Source organism: Malurus melanocephalus, unplaced genomic scaffold (assembly GCF_030028575.1).
Source record: "Malurus melanocephalus ecotype Western Australia unplaced genomic scaffold, MMel_1.1 scaffold_52, whole genome shotgun sequence".
In the NCBI taxonomy this organism is placed as follows: domain Eukaryota; kingdom Metazoa; phylum Chordata; class Aves; order Passeriformes; family Maluridae; genus Malurus; species Malurus melanocephalus.
In genome coordinates, this window is record NW_026623284.1 from 2979660 (window position 1) to 2996247 (window position 16588).

The 16588-nt window shown below is 44.8% G+C and overlaps 1 protein-coding gene across 3 annotated transcripts in view; it reads left to right on the forward strand.

Moving 5' to 3' along the window:
* The window catches only part of PLCD1 (phospholipase C delta 1), a 49864-nt gene that overhangs the window by 20727 nt on the left and 12549 nt on the right, over nucleotides 1-16588 (forward strand). For 2 of the 3 annotated variants that reach the window (XM_057365431.1, XM_057365430.1), the window contains exons 3-8: nucleotides 2634-2862; nucleotides 7507-7636; nucleotides 11310-11538; nucleotides 12649-12850; nucleotides 14729-14873; nucleotides 15892-16041. In XM_057365431.1, the coding sequence (XP_057221414.1) occupies nucleotides 2634-2862; nucleotides 7507-7636; nucleotides 11310-11538; nucleotides 12649-12850; nucleotides 14729-14873; nucleotides 15892-16041 (1085 nt within the window). Of the gene's footprint in view, nucleotides 1-2633; nucleotides 2863-7506; nucleotides 7637-11234; nucleotides 11539-12648; nucleotides 12851-14728; nucleotides 14874-15891; nucleotides 16042-16588 lie in introns of all 3 variants that reach the window. The other variant, XM_057365429.1, reaches the window with a different exon arrangement.

The following is a 16588-nucleotide window of genomic DNA, read 5'->3' on the forward strand; positions in this document are numbered from 1 at the left end:
TCCCTCCTTGTCTCTTGTGTGACTACAATAGACACTAGTCCTGCTCTTCAGCCTTCCTTGTACACTTTTTGTATTGAGGACCCCTTTTATCTCCAGCATCCTCTACTCACCCTGAAGAGATGAAGGCAGCCCTTCCAGACACAGGTTTTCAATCTTTTTTCCTCCCACACAGCTCTCTTTTCCAGTGGGTTCATGCAGCCACATAATGGTTTCCAAAGAATCCATTCTAAATTTCCAATATTTAACATCAGATTTTCTGGTCTTGGAAACATGAGGCTSTTGCCAGCCCTAAGTTAAGGGATTGATTGCACAAGCAGACTAAGTAGCCATTCTGCAGGACAATAACTCTGGTGAGCCAAGCAGTGGTGAGCAGCTGGCAGGTGATGAGGAATAACAGGATGATCCTTCCACTTCACTGCCATAAGCAGAAGAGACCCAGAGTGGAGGAGATTACTCTGCTTATGGACACATTAGCATCTGAGATGCTCAGTCTGCACTTCCTTCCTGGTCAAGGGTCCACTGTAGCCATGGATTAAGGTTATTACTTACCTTACCCTGAATTTTTGTTTAAATAGGACAGAAGAGTTGTGCTCCAAAAGTTGCTTTATTTCCCACTGGATATAGAAGAAGCCTAACTAAACTTCAGACTTTTTGATCAAACTGAGTCTGGCCAAACACAATAGAGTGCTTTACCCTGAAGGTGAAGTTCCACCTGAGACACAACCATCATGATTTGATTAGTGTCTTAGTTAAAARGCAAAATCACCAGCAAGGCCCAGCTGTGGGGGAAGTTCATCCCTTTTCTTTCYAACCTGGTTTTAGCACTCAAACCCATAAACTTTCACGGGAAGGTAAACTGGCCAATAACATAAATTCCACAGCAGCCCATCCCAACCCAACCTTTTCCTCCCCTCCCTTCAGCTGATGAACTGTTGGCCTTTACAAAGTGATAATCAAAGACCACACAAAGATAACGACTCATAATTGTCAGGGTGGAGCTTTGCCAGCTCTAGGGAGCTCCTCATGGTGTGTTCTTGTATAGGAATCAAACCAGCAAAGTGCTTGGAAGGTGTTTGACCACTCCAGCATCTGGTGAGAACTTGAAGCAAATGTTAAGTGTAGCTTTTGGAGTGTCACTTATTTTTGAAGCTGAAATTTTGTGGTTTTGTTTTTTTTTAGTTTTTTTCCCCAGCAGATGAGCATTATTATGACTACTCTGGGGAAAAAAAGGGAAGTTTTCAAACTCTAATGAGCATCTCATGAATTTTGGATGATCCCAGGGCAGCCATGCCAAAAATGCGCAGGTGGATACTGAGTTGAGTTTTTCTACAATGTTGACTTTGAATGAACTGGGCACTTTATTGGTGAAATGGATGTTTAAAGGCAAGTTTTGCCTCTTCAGATAAACCATCGAGATATTTTATACTCAAGCACTGATTTTCAACRAAGCTCCAGACCARGCTGCTCCAAGCCCTGACCAGCCTGCCCTTGAACATTTCCAGGGCTGGGGCATCCACAGCTGCTCATGGAAACTTGTTCCAGTATTTTGTAGATGTTTAAGTGACCCATGAAAGACAAAAAGAGGCTGTGGGTGCTGCTGGGAGCTTGCCTGGTTTCAGCCTTGTTTGAGGGCACTGATTGCTCTCAAGGGCATTTTAGGGTTGTCTCTGTTACTTGTATTTATTTAGTAAAAGTCTCTTAATACACCGTTCCTTCTGGATTGCTTTGTGTGCACATTTTACAAACTTGGAGAAACTTCAGGGTTCATTTCCACCAGCCGAAGAGCAGAGATGGAAATGGGGAAGGACAATCTTGGAAATGGTGTTTTGCTTTCTTACAGCAAGGAGAATAAAGTCTACCCTTGGCAGGGGTTAGGATGGAGCATGGGTGACACCAGACTGCTCTGAAGCTTTGGTCTTTACCTCCTTAACTCGCACTGCTGTGACTGAGAGGAACAGAGGGAATCTTAAATTTTACCGTTTTGCTTTTTTGCAGCCTAAAGAAGGACACTTCTGTTCTCTACCCTCCTCTTACTGAAGTCACCTCTCATTTTGCCCWGAGAGACTATGGACTTCTCATCCCTGAAATAGTTCAAGGCCAGATGGATGGGGCWTGGAGAAACCTGATCTAGTGGGAGGTGTCCCTGCCCATRGTAKGGRGTTGGAACTGKCTGATCTTTAAGATCCCTTCCAACCCAGACCATTCTATGKTTTTAGGATTTTCCTGTGGGGTGATGTTCACAGGGAGGCACAGCTTCGCTGTCCCCATTCTCGAGGCAGATGAGTCAAGGGATTCTCAAGTCAGGGGTGCTCCAAGGACTTGGAATCAAACTCTTGGCAGGGGTTTGTGTCTCATAAACAGGACATCACAGTATGGCACCTACGGCRTTTTCTGCTTCTTTGTTAAATAAAGAGCATGGAGAAAGAGATTTTATTTTCTAAATTTCTTGTTCTTTCTGATCCCTCTGAGTTGAGCTTTCTTTAGTATCAAAGCTTGGAGAAGAAGGGAAAAGGAAGGGAAACCTCCAGAGGTTTCAGGAAAAGGAGAAAGAGTAATTTTTTAATATCCCTCATCAAGTAGAGATAAGGCTGACTGAACCCCTGCTGACAGCAGGCTCTGCTTTGTTTCCACAGTYTCCATTGAAGATATTCGGGATGTGAGGTCAGGCCATAAAACAGAAGGTATGGAAAAATACGCCAAGGATGTCCCGGAGTATCGCTGCTTTTCCATCATCTTCAAAGACCAGAGGAAAAACCTGGACCTCATTGCGAGTTCAGARGATGATGCCAACCACTGGATCGCCGGCCTTGGGAAAATCATCGCCCACAGCAACTCCATGAACCAGAAACAGAAACTCCAACAGTATCCTTTGCCTTACAAAGTGGTTAATCACAGACAAAGATGCACTTGTCTTTCCCTGTGGGTGGGGATAGTAGACTAACCTCCTTTTTTCYCTGCTGGCCCTGGGCACTGAGTTTTCTCTTGCACTGATTTTGCACCCGGGCAACTTCCCTGGTTTCCAGTGCTTTTCCCTCCTGTTTTACAATGATACCAGCAAGAGTGGAGTCAGGCTTAATGTAGCTCCTTAAGCAAAGAATTCCCTCTTTCATGGAGCTCCAGATAAAACAATCATTATTTTTTTGTGTTCTTCAGGGGTCTGTTTCACTTGCTTTGCAGTAAGCTCCAGGACAGGCACTTCTTGGCAAGGCATGAAAAGCCTGTACTGTTTACCGTGCTTCTCGGTAATACAAGGAGAGGGAACTGATTCTCCTCTTCTCACTGCCAAATTTACTCCAGGGTAGCTCCACTGACTTGAGTGAAATTACTCCTTATTTGCCTCAGCATGGGAGGAAATTTTGCCCTGAAAAAAAATTTGCAGTTGCTCTAGTGACAATGCAGCAATCAGAAAGGAAAAGGAGCAGAGCAGGAAGGGAGAGTGAATTTGTTGTGAAATGGAGAGGGGTTGGTTATTGGGTAAAATCCTCTCTCTGCTGGATTCACAGGAAATTTTCCCTGGGGCTGCATTTCACTCAGTAAGTTGCTTTGCAAACAGAGATCTCATGTATATAAAGAGAGAATATCYGTGGGTGCAGTTTGGGATGGATTTTCTTCAGTCCCTGTGTGTCTGACACTGACCATGACATCTGAACCYGCTGGCTGATTTCACCCTGATTTGACAGAGCTGCAGCAGTCATGAAATATTAAGTTCCTTTGAGCTTCCCAAAGGTAGATATTCAGCTCTCTGAGAGGAAAGCTGATATCACGCTCGGGGAAGGAGGGCTGGGTGGGCTTTATGGCTTGTTTGACACCAGACATCAGAGAGGAGGGGAGATACAAAATCCTCAGCTGGGGAAAGTCACAGAGCTGGAATCTGAGCAGACACCAGCAAGTCTTGCCCTCAGTTAAGTCTTCACTCCATGTGGGTTCTCTGCTGGGTCATAATGTACTGATGTGAAGGAGATGGTGCATTAATGCTGAGCTTTCAACAGACTTTACTCTTCTGCGCTTCTCTGAAGTCTGAGAAGCACTTTCACCGTGCTGCTCACTTAAAGGAATCAGACTGCATTAGTTCTGATGTGCCTGAGATGCCCTGTTTACCTCCTGCACTGAGTGTACTTTTTCAGATGGTTTTTCTAGCTCCTCAGCCACCCCACAGTGGGTAGGGGAAAATCTGGGCTACAGAAATTTGTCCCTGGAGCATATCAAGTTAAATATATTGCTGAAAAACTTGCCCATAAGATGAGGCAAGATTGTTAAAGGGGGAAAAATAACAATGACATTTGCAAGGGAAGAAGGCTGTAAATTTCCAGCATGGAAAGTGCCTTTCTGTCTTTGGAAAGCAGAATCGAAGCTAAATAGGGTGGGTAGGCAAACCATATTTCTGGAAGAGTAATTACTGTGCAGTGCTGGCTTCCAATCTGGGCTTGTCTCAGGCCATTTAACGTAACCTGGAATTACAGAACAGCATGATTTCTCATTTGAAATTTGATGATGTTTAATTAAAGCCTGGGATTTTAAATTTAGTCTGCCTTCACTGGGTTTGCTTGGCAGCGTGGGCTTGCTCAGATCTTCCTTAAACCTCAGGAGTGTTCTCYGCATCTGTGAGCACAGAAGGGGAAGAGTAGGAAGATGAGAAGTGTTGTGTCCCCTGCCTGTCCCCCCTGACTGGAGAATTGCCTTGCAGGGTATCTTTTTCAGCCTCCCAAAGCCTTGAAAAACAAGTAAGGAATGTGCAAGTTTTTRAAAACAAGATTGAAAGCAAAACCCCTGTTATTTTCAGATGAGACTTGTTCAGTTTATAGCACAATGTGGTARAAAGGGACTGGATTCAGTGTCTTATGTATTTTTCCAGTCCTGTGTTCCTACACAGATAAAACTCCCACATGCTTGATGAGCATTTCTGATATTCTTATACACCCAGTTCTGTTTTAATAAGCCTCAGATTCAACCTTGCAGCAAGCTGGCGTGGGTTGTTCAGCAAATATTGCAGGTATGTGTGCAGGGAAGAATTCAGACCAGAAAATACAGAGGACTTTTCATTTGAGCAGGGTAGCACCGTCTACTTCGGTCCTGGGGTTTATGTGTGAGCTTTTCTTCTGGTTTGAAAGCACTTACCAGAAGTTCTGCAGCATTTCTGTTCTGAGCACATTCRTGGGATATCTGCCAGATGGTTTCAGTCATCCTTCTTTGGTTTCTAATAGAAAGCTGGTGTCCCTGGAGCTGTCATATCCTTTACAAACAAAAGGCAGAAATCTCTGGATGTACACAGAAATGGGAGCAGCTTTTCCCAGTCCACCTGGGCCCACAGAGGGGAGGAAGGTGAAAGGAAGACCYGTAGCCAGGACAGAAAAATGGTGTTTGTACCAGATGAGAGGACTTTCAGTTGAAGTGTTTAATTCATCAAGCTCCTCTGAGCTCTCCCAAAGCTGAGGGGAGCCAGATGGATGTGGAGTTTGGGGTGTTTTGGGGTCAGAATGCTGCTCTTTGCTGAAACAAGAGGCTGAGATCTCAGCTGCTTTTGTAGCAAGAGGACCCACTGTGTGTGCCTGGGCTCTCTGATTTCCCTCCTGCATTTCTCARCCTCCTGGGAAGGTATCTAAAAGAAAAACATCCTCCATTCACAGGTAGAACCTGGACACACTCTTTTGTAGATGCATTTACTGCCCAGAGAGGAGTCTGGGTATGTTCATGACCTCTGGGCACTCATTATCRGAGGAAATGATGCAGACTCTTGAAAAAGGTGGGGTTATTGCAGTGGTTTGCACAAACCCAGTAGTTTCTATGCACAAAAGAGTAATTTGTACCACCCCTGCTGCTCGCCTCTGTAGCAGACTGGATTTCCTCTTGCCTCACCAGAGCTGGGTGTTCCTCCAGCCTGWTGTTTTTAGGGAAGGCTGTGAAGGGGAGCTGAGGTGCAGGGTCAGGTGTGAATGGGTGGCACCAGGGTGACAGCCTGAGCAGACTCTGGAGCAGAGCTGATGGAGGGGGTGTTCTGCACCCTGGGGTGGGTGTGGTGTGCTCCCATCCTCTGCTCATGGGAGCTCCATGACTCAAACTTGATTTTCTGGGAAGAATCAATCCAAGCCAGATCCTGGTTGAGGGCTCTGGAGTGTCCTTGGGAAATGCAGCCTGTCTTTATTTTGGTTTCCATGTCTAAAGAAGGGGAATATTAATATTACCAGGCTGAGACGGRTGTGGGGTGAGGTCATTGCTTAGCACCTGCCAAGATTTTTAAAGTCAGAAAGTTCAGCTTTCCATGAGACAAAACAATACTCACAAACAGTTTACACGTTTCTCCATCACTAGGAAATATTTCAGGGCAGGGGTAGCTCTGGTGAACACTGTTTCAGGGTTATGTCTACAGCCCCTAAGGCTGTCCGTGCCCTTTTTTGAGGTCATTTTGAAAGGCCCAATTTAAATGTTACAGCACTATATGCCTCAGCTGGTATTTGCTAATCCTGAGCTTTACTCTGATTAACATTCACACTGGGCATTTTTTTGAAGTTTTTCTGGAACGAGTTTGAAGCATTGTTTCCTATGTGACACATGGAAGGTTATTCTTGGAGATCAAATTCTTACTTTGATAGTTTTTTTCTATTGAAAAGTGGATATTTTTCTGGATGACCTTTCTCATTTGACAGTAAAGCAAATTAGTCAGTTCCATGATGCAAAAAGCATGGATTTTTTTTTTTTGTGTGTTTTAAACTTCAGTGTGTCTCTACTGTCRGACATTATTTTCCCAAGAGAGTGAAAGAAATTGGGAGACCCAGTCCAAATTACCTGATATCACCTTGAAAAGCTCATTCTTGTAGCAATTATTCCACATCCATAGATATACTGAAGTGATTAAAAACCAAGTTTTTATGAAATATTATCACAGTGCAACACAGTAACAGACCCTGTGCATTTCRTCAGGGGAGGCCAAGACCCACAAAGTTTGGTTTGATTCTGTTCACCATAAAGTTCTTAGGACATATAGATAGAAATCCCTAAAAATATGCTGAAGGAGAATTCAGAAATTATTACTGATACTTATTTGGAGTTAGGCATTCACTGTTATACACTGAATGTTGAACAGATCCATGACAATGAATTTGCCAAGCTCCTCTTGGGAGCTCTTTTCATTCTTTCCTTTATCCCCTTTTCACCGTCTGGAGCAGAATGTACTTTCTGTCATAAAAGAGAAATCAAACTGTTTCTGGCTGTGGCCAGAAACTCCTACAGGGTAAAGAGAGCTKCTCCAGCCTTGGCCAGATGGTGAAAAGCTTCTCCTGGGTCACGATCAGTTGTATCAGAGTGCATTTTCCTTCTGCCAAAGCGCGGTTGTGCTGTGGGAGCAGAAGGTGAGCTGCTCTCAGCTGTTCTGGGGGCCCACAGCAGCTGGAGAAGTGACTCAGAGCCTTTAGGAGAGGGTTCCCCCCCTGCCATGTGCAGCATGTGCAAGAAGGAATTTAGGTGTTTAGGSTGGGCACTGACCTGGAAAGATTTCCTTACATCACCCCGCAGCTGGATCCACACCTGCCTGCGGAAAGCTGATAAAAACAAAGACAACAAGATGAGCCTGAAAGAGCTCAAAGACTTCCTGAAAGAAGTGAACATTGAAGTCGATGACTATCATGCCAAGAAGATTTTCCAGGTAATGGGAGCAAGCAGAAAAAGGGTGTGCTGTTGGCTGAGGTCAAGGTTTCCCACAGCTTTCACCTCAGCTAAAGTGWACTTCTGGCTTCTTTTCTTGTACCAAAGAAGGACTCTCAGTTTTTGGTGCTCAGCAGATTCCCACTAAGTGGGGCCAGCACAGTGCTTTTGATGTGGGTGTGTTCAGATCTTTCTTCATAATTGATACCTTATTTTGCCACAAAGCAGAAAATGAGATGCAGGCGTGGATAATGCAAGAAAAAAGGAAGCAAAGTTCAAGGCCCAGGTGTTTCAGAGTTTTATGTGCCACAGCTACATGTGAATGCCTAAGTCTGGCTGAAATTTGGTTGCAATTGTGATACCAGATCCTCACCTTCGCAGAGGAGAAGGGTGCCAAGTGTCAGGTGAAAACAAAAAGAAAAAAAGTGCAAATTAAGAAAAAAAACCTTTCCAGATTCATGATAGATACCCAACATTGCACCRAAGCCTGGACGAGTCTGATTGATTTAATACTCCCAAGGCATATTTAATCTGGTCAGGGATGTACACTTCTAAATTCTTAAGATTCAGCTTGCTGGCTGAGCCCATCAGAAAATAAGAAAGAGATGAAAATTTCTCAGTTGTTAAGCTTTTGGTTTTTCTCTCTAGAGAATCCATCCTGCTGAGGTRAGATAAAACATCTGGATAATTTCCAAACCTCCATCCCGTCTGAAGCAGGATTTGAATTAATGGGTGTGCAGTTTCAGAAATGTTTTTTTTCTGATCAGTGGTAAACATGTAGGTGGTTTTGAGCACCAGTCAGTTCTCCTGCTCCTCCCTGTGAGCAGCCAGCCTTCCCCAAAGGAGGTCCAAGATTCCTAATCCTTGCTGTAYAGACAACTCTGATCAATCAGCAAGAATTAGGGGGAAGGTCATCAGCAGACCTTAAAGAATTTCAGCTTGCAGAATATTCYGGTTATACTGCCTACTCTGGCTGGTGTATCCCATCCTTTATTCCCTTCCAGCAAGACCCTGGAGGAATGGAAATAAGGCTGGGAATCCACTGACTGAGCTGTGTTTCTCCACTGGAAATGGTTGCCAGCACTTCCTTTGCAGTCTGGGCAGGTGAAGCCAGAAGGRACCAGGGTGTGAATCTCATTCTAAAGGGTACATTTCATATAGGAGATTAATCACTCCTACATCTTCAGATAACAACAACCTGAAAAAATCACCCTTGGTTTGGTTATTTTATTTTATTATTTTTATTTTAATTTTTTTTCATAAGCACAGCATCTTATTTAATGGATCTCTTTTGCTGTCACAATAGTTACAAGGGGGCTCTAGGAGAGGAAACCTGATGAAGTTAATTCTTTTTGCTTAAGGACTTGGAGTAATGGCTAAACCTTGATTCAACCCATTGAAATGCAGGGAATTAGTTGAAGTACCATCATTAGGCAAGTAATTGTTAAGTTTCCTGTATAGCCACTGGAAARAGAGGCTCTTTGGAGGTTAATACAGATCTCTTGAGGGCTGATTTGCCTCCAGGAAGGGTCTGTCTTGCTCCTACAGCAATTACATTTTCAGTTTGCATCCTGCCTCAGCWTAGGTGGACCAGGGCATTACAGCCTATTAAAGGGTGATTTTTTCTGTCTCAGAGAGGTTTTTCTTCATTTAGTCACAGGAAGGAAGGGTGACCAGGGGTTCAAGAGGGGGCTGCAGGGCACATTCTCACATTATTCTTGCCTTTCATCACATGAGTCTGTGTCTACATCTAGCTTCGAGACACCTGAGTAAAATGTATGCAATGCAACCAGAAATTATGCAGAGCTCCTCTCATTGCTCACTTCATTTCAACCTGAATATTCATTTTGGGGCATCAGAAAGGTGCTTTTTCTGACAGGCCAAGGGTCATCCAGGACTCATGGTTTGTGATTCATACATGGGAGGTAAAACACAGGATTTTGGGTTGAGATTCTCTTTCTAATTTGGAGCTCTCATAGCCAAAGCAGAAGGAACCCACTTTTTACCATGCATCTGACCTGACCTGGAGTTTGGTGCCAGTGCTATTGTCCTGTTTTCATCACAGGACAATAATCAAGTAATGGCAACTAATGAATAAATTTCCTGAGGTACATCTGTTAAAATGCCAGTTTTCTAGAAGTAATATTGTGTCACTTTCCCTGTCATATCTTAAAGAAGAGAACATTTGTAATTCATGATACCCCTGCCGTCTCCACCAGCTGCTTTCCCTCTTTATATTCCTCTTGCAATTGCTAAGCATCAAGCTCAGCTTAGCTTGAGGGATCTGCCAGAGCCACAGCACAGGCTCATGGACATGGAAGGCAGCAGGGAAAAGGCAGTTCCTGGACTCTCAAACCTAATTTGGAGGTGTTTGTAGTACTGAGTATGTCACATCGCTGAGATGAGCCCAGAGCTTCTACCCAGCAGATTCTGAAGTCAGCACAAGTTGAACACCTTTTTTTCTGTCATCTCAGTTTGTGAAATGCTGGGCATCATGATAATGTTCTTTGGTTTTATATGAGCTCCATAAACAGATAGTGAAGGATTTGCAGGGGATGAAARTCCCTCATTATCATCTTGCTTGGAACACTGCCAAAGCCATCATGGCCATCTCTGAGATCACTGGCAGAGCTAGGTTGAGATTAGTATGATGACTGGTGAAACTAAGACATGCGTTTTCATCACAAAAGTCAGGAAAWTAGATCTATCTGTCACAAGGATCAAAGATGGAAAGCAATTTAATTCCTCTGGTTTGACAAGTTGAAGAATTTCTGCTAGGAACAAACAAAAAAATTAGTATCGGGATTTGCCACAGGGAAAAAAAAAAAGGTTTCTGATGAAAAATTGAACCTGGGAGTACTTTAAACAAACTGGAAATACTTGTTATTGGAAAAGCTGTTGTCCTTCATGGAGACATTAACATGCATATCTCAAGCTCCTAATCTGTCATGGTCAATCAAGTCCTTGGCTGTGGTGCTCTGTCAAATATGGTATCGACTGGAAAAGTTCAAACCCCAGAGGAAGATGGATGCTCTGAATTACAGTTCCTTGAGAAGATTATGTCTGATTTGCAATCTATGGGGATTTTGTTACTTGGCATATTTTAGAAGAGAATGGAAAGTTTCTGTGTAGCAGTGGATTTCTTTCATACCTAGACATGCATGTGTTTAGCAGTTGTGGGGTTTTTTTAAGTTGGTTTTGAGTTGCTTTGAGTCTTGTCAGCCTCTTGTGGTCTGAGCTGCTAAGGTCAAGGGTAGGGTTCTTTTCACTTTACTCACAGGATTTTAGGCTACAATTTCTATAATTGTTTAAGAGAGTTAATTGTTTCCTTTTATTTCTCCTGAGATCAAGGGTTACATTTCTTTTGACCCTTGATTTGTGCATAGATTAATTTGAGCAGTCCTGACTGAAGCACACCAAGCAATGGAACTCAAGGTCATACCTGATGCTTTTGAGCACACTGATAATACAGAAATACTGACAATTGTAATGTTCTATGAATATTGGCCTTGTCAATGAGAACCATTGTCATTGACCAAGTGCTTCTCCCTCACTGGCCAGTAACTCWTTCCAATTATTTTGTGTTCTGCGTTGTGTAGCCCTGGTGCAGATTACGGCTGGCCTATGCCAAAAGGAAAGAAGGTTTTCACTCCTTCTCCCCTCTACGTTTACAGCACTGTGACAAGTCCAAAACAGAGGCTCTGGAGGATGATGAGATAGAGGAATTTTACAAGATACTGACAGAGAGGAAGGAAATAGACAGCATCTTCCAAAGGTATTCAGACCCAGAAGGGTTCATGTCCTGCCAGAACCTGGTGAGGTTTCTCTATGAGATGCAGCAGGAAGAAGATGCYGTTGTTGCTGCCCCTGCCTTAATTCAGAAATATGAACCCAACGAAAGAGGTAGGTTGAAAACCCTGGCTGGTTTGGTTCAAAATCTTGCTTTTTTTGATGAACTATGAATTGCATTGCTGCTGCTTTTTTTCTGCAAGTCTGTGTATTATTTTTTCCCCGCAGCTGCTTCGAAAACACCACTCTCCTAGGGGAACATTAGCAGCTTGAGGAGAGGAGGGCAGAGGAGATTCTGGGAATCTCTCTCTCCAGTTTTATTTTGGGTGCACTGAACAGCAGGAGAGGGGTTGATACAGGGGTTGAACTAGAGGATGATGAAAATTCTGGGAGACTCAGATGGGTTATTCAAATGCCAAGACCTCATGTGGCTTTTCAAGGTTGAGAATGTAGCAATATTTGTGTTCTCMAGAAGCTGGAGTGGAGGCAGATGTTCCTGATGGTGGGCACCTGTAAAGCCATTGGGTAAGGGGATCTCTGAGGGGAGGTCAAGGCAGTGCCAGCTGTTTAGGAGGGCAATCCCAGAGCAGGGATGTTTGGAATGCAGGAGAATCATCAGCCTGGAGCACCTTGGAGGATGTGTTCCAGGAACCAAGCCAGGGTCATGGGCTGCCTTTGAGCTGCCCTGGTATTCTTCCAGGAGAGGGACAAGGTTTTGCAGCTGTCAGACTTTAGGATTAGTCTGAGATCTAGCTCAGTCCCTCAAAATGGGGAAAAATCAACTTCTTCCCAATGCTGGGGGAATTTTGTATTTCCTCTTTGCAAATCATGTATTTCACTGGATAATCTAGACAGGATTTATCTGGCTGTGTTTAGACGTCTGACAGCTCCTCTGGCTCGGTGTAGAGAAACCTTGAAATGCTCAAATGGAGATTTTTATGCCGTAAATCTCTAGAGACAGATGAGGTAAGGTCTGACACTTTTAAGATGTTATCAAGGCCAGTRAGTGTCATAAAGAGGCTTTAAAAGCATTTTCAGGCAGCTGAATGTGTCATCCCTGTCTGGAGAGCATCGATGTCATTGCTGTTACCGAATGGATTTGCCTGGGGAGCACTTTGTGTCTCTGAGATCCCCTGGAGAGCAGAGGCTCTGTGCTGAAGGTGATGGCACAGCCTGGTGGTGTCACATTTTCAGCATGGGGTTTTCTGTCTGTTTTCCTGGCAGCCAAGAGGGGCAACGCCATGACCAAGGACGGCTTCCTGATGTACCTGCTGTCAGACGAGGGGAACATATTCAACCCCTCCCATCGGAAAGTTTATCAGGACATGACCCAGCCTCTCAGTCACTACTTGGTGTCATCCTCACACAACACCTATCTCATGGAAGACCAGATCACAGGGCCAAGCAGCACAGAGGCCTATATCAGGTAGAGTGTGTGTGTCTGTGTGTGTGTTTGGGAGGTTAACCWCTCTCTTTCAGAGGATAAAAGTGTCTGTGCTGATGGATGCAAGAGGATTGAGAAGCAATCTCCCACCACACCAGGTAATATGGGCTGACCCCTGTGCCCAGGGTGAGCTGTTTCTGWACCAGGCTGGCTGTGCCCTCCTTTGCACAGAGCTTTGACCTTTGGGTCTCATCTGGTGTCTACCTGAGTGTAAGGAGTATTATCACTGCATTTGGAAGGAGGATAAAATATCTTCAGTCACATGGAGGATGGATTGCAGCTCTCTAACCCAGTGTTCTCTAAACATGWTGCTGAGGAGGTGTTGCACTCCCCAAAATACGTCACAGGAGAGTGCAAGGAGCTTACAGGATACAARGACTTCTGTGACAGCTGCAGGTTTGTATAGGGACTGGAAGGAGCCAAAATGATGCACAGTGTCATATTACTTGTGCACTGGACTGCCTTTTGGGAGAAAGGAATTTCCCTACAACCATGCTGGTGTTTGTTTTGGAGAGACATAGTTGGAGCAATCAAAAAAAAGAGAGACAGAGTGTGAGCTGATGGAGCAGGGGGAATGATCAAGACACTTACACCTGCTCCCTCTTTAGCATCCCAGATATTGGTACAGSAGCCCTGCACAAAGCACTGGGTGTTGGCTCAGTCTGCTTTTAACAGAGGCTGATGTCTCATGGCCAGGTGGRTGCAGTGACCTTTAGTAACTTACACACCCACCTTACATTATTCCTYGTTTTTATCAGGTGAGACAGTGTTTCCTTATGAGCCAGTCAATGACTGCAGTTCTGTCTTTGTTTATGACTTGTCTGATTCTCAGCAGCAATGACTGTCTGGAGTCACAAGGTCAAAAGTGTAGAGCATGAAATCTGGCACAAGATGCTTTTCAGTAGCACTTCGAATTCCTCTAACAGTATCTTATAAATACAGRTGTATGTTTTGGTTGTTAAAAAAAGTGTCCTGTGATTCTGGAATAGGTTTTCCAGAGATGCCGTGGCTGCCCCTGGATCCCTGGAAGGTTTCGAGGCCAGGTTGGATGGGGCTTGGAGCATCCTGATCTAGTGGAAGGTGTGCCTGCCCATGGCAGGGGGTTGGAACTTTACCCTTTAAGGTCCCTTCCAACCCAAATCATTCTGTGAATCTGTGATTTTATTGCAATGAGTTAAAGGAGTTGTGTAGTCAAAAATGTTTAGGGAGTTACAGTGAAAAAGACAAGATTGCCTTCCAAACCGGTAAGCAGGGGGGATCTACATTTGGAAGTATGGATATGTAGAAGTGGGAATTTCATGTGGAAATTTACTCTGTAGACACAGTTTGGGAAACGGGCCCTCAGCAGTTGCCCTAATTGGGGAGGAGTTCCCACAGCTCCCTCCCCCCCTGCTCTGAGGATTCATCTCTTGGTTCATAGCTGATACAGAAGAAGAAATCACGTTATCCAAGCTTTGTGGCCTGTGTTCTTAGGCTGACTGTCATTCTTCCAGTGCAGCCACTCTTGATCTTCTCTTCTCTTCACCATCTTTGGGGAAAGACTTGGGGCACAGTCATGACTGTCCTTTCTCATCTTGCTATGTCTTATTCTTTGGATAATTCTACCTTGGATTTTCACTACCTTATTTCTCAGATCCTTCTGTGCTTTCCTTGCTCAACCTTGAGCTCTCTTTGCTGGCACTGAGCTCACCTGATCCCCTCCTTTATCTGCTTTCCTGTTTTTCCAAGCTCCTTCCTTCTTCCTTGCTCCCTGAACTTCTTGTCAGTCTTCCCAGGTAGCACCTGTGCCTGCTGCACCCTCACTTGGAGGTGGAGCAGAAGGTGTGGAACCCAACCAGGAGGTCCCTTCTTTGTTTCCAGAGCCCTCACCAAAGGCTGTCGCTGTGTGGAGCTGGATTGCTGGGATGGCCCCAACTCGGAGCCCGTCATTTATCAYGGCTACACTCTCACCTCCAAGATCCTCTTCAGTGATGTCATTAAGGCCATCAAGAACTATGCATTCAAAGTAAGGATGAGGGACCTTTCCTCATGTTGCACAGCCCAGGACTGGCAGTAGATCTCTTCCCTCCCAGCAGAGASTATAAGCAATGAAGGCTTCACCTTAGCATTTCTCATGGGGACAAAATGTGTCCTTCTGTCTGAGCATCCATGCTCTGCTTCCTGCAGAGATCCTTTCCTGGGAGCTGCTGGACAGGGAGAGCACCATCTGAGGATGAGTTTGAACCTKTGCCAGCACAGCTGCATCCTGTATCCCACTGCAGTGAAAATGACACCCAGAATCTTGAGTGTACCTGACGGAAAATGCCAACAAGCCCATGAATTGTGTGGCTTTGATGTCTCAGGGTTCATTTCTAGTTTAGAGGAACTCATGTGCATATTTTGGCTGTGAAGGAATGYTTCTATTCTGCTTTGAAAGGGCTTGAGTCCTGTATGGCAGCAGCCTTCAAAAAGCCTTGGGTCTGCCCAGACTCATTGGGCTTTGTGCTGTTTTCCTCCAGTGCATTTGGGAGCAGGTGTTGAGTTTCCTTTGGGGCCAGATGAAGTAACAATGACAATAATGGCAATGCCCTCAGCGCACAAAATGACCTGGGGGGCACAAGGAACCAGGTCAATCCTATGCAGGAATGGAGGAAGGATTGGTATCACTTAAGGATTTGAGCAAACCCTGTCATTTCAAAGCCCCTTTCCCAGTCCTTCCTCTGAAAGTGGGTAGGAAGGTGCTCTGACCCACAGTGCAAGGGGAGAATGGAGGCACAGGGAGTGCCCCAGAAAGTCTGTGAGAGGCATCCTGACCCATCCTGGTGTCCTGTCCATTGGATCATCATCTCTGGAAGGCATCAGCACAGATCTGATTAACTGCTGCACAATTAAATTTGTACATTTTAAACAAATCCTCTCTTTAGGAGAATAGCAATGTTGACACACTCATTTCCAGAGAAAACAGCACTGGGGTTTACACCAATTGCTCCAGGCTGGTGACACTGCAGAGCTCACTGATGATGTGTGTTGCTGTCTTGTTGCAGACCTCACCGTACCCTGTGATCATCTCCCTGGAGAACCACTGCAGYGTGGACCAGCAGAAGGTCATGGCTCAGCACATGACCACCATCCTGCAGGACATGCTCTTGGTCGCCCCAGTCGATGGAAAYAAATCCCAGTTCCCATCCCCAGAGGTAAGCAACGACACTCCAGCACTTTCTGTCTTCTGAGGATGGGATAAGAGGGAAGCTTTTCTTCTTGCTGAGTGAAAAAGCTCAAACTCAAGGGGAAAATCACTGTAGTAGCCTGGAAGTCAAAYAAATACAGTGTCCTCCCACTGAGAGTGGCCTTGGGTGGACACTGGGAATGGCCTGGGTTAGTGGGGATTCAGATGTCCATGAAGGAAAAGGGAAGCAGAAGGCTGCCCAGAGATGTCCCTTTTATTCCCAGGAATCAGGGCAGCCGTCAGACTGGAAGCTGAGCCCTGACCTTGCAAGGGAAAGGAGATACACAGCCATCAACAGTGGACCACCACTATAAAATCATTAGCTGACAAAAAAAAATTTGAAATGGAATCTTGATGTGAAAAAAAGTCTCCAAAACAGGAGACAAAATGAAACATTCATCTGTTTCATTTGTTTTGTGTTTCCTTCCTTCCTTCCTTCCTTCCTTCCTTCCTTCCTTCCTTCCTTCCTTCCTTCCTTCCTTCCTTCCTTCCTTCCTTCCTTCCTTCCTTCCTTC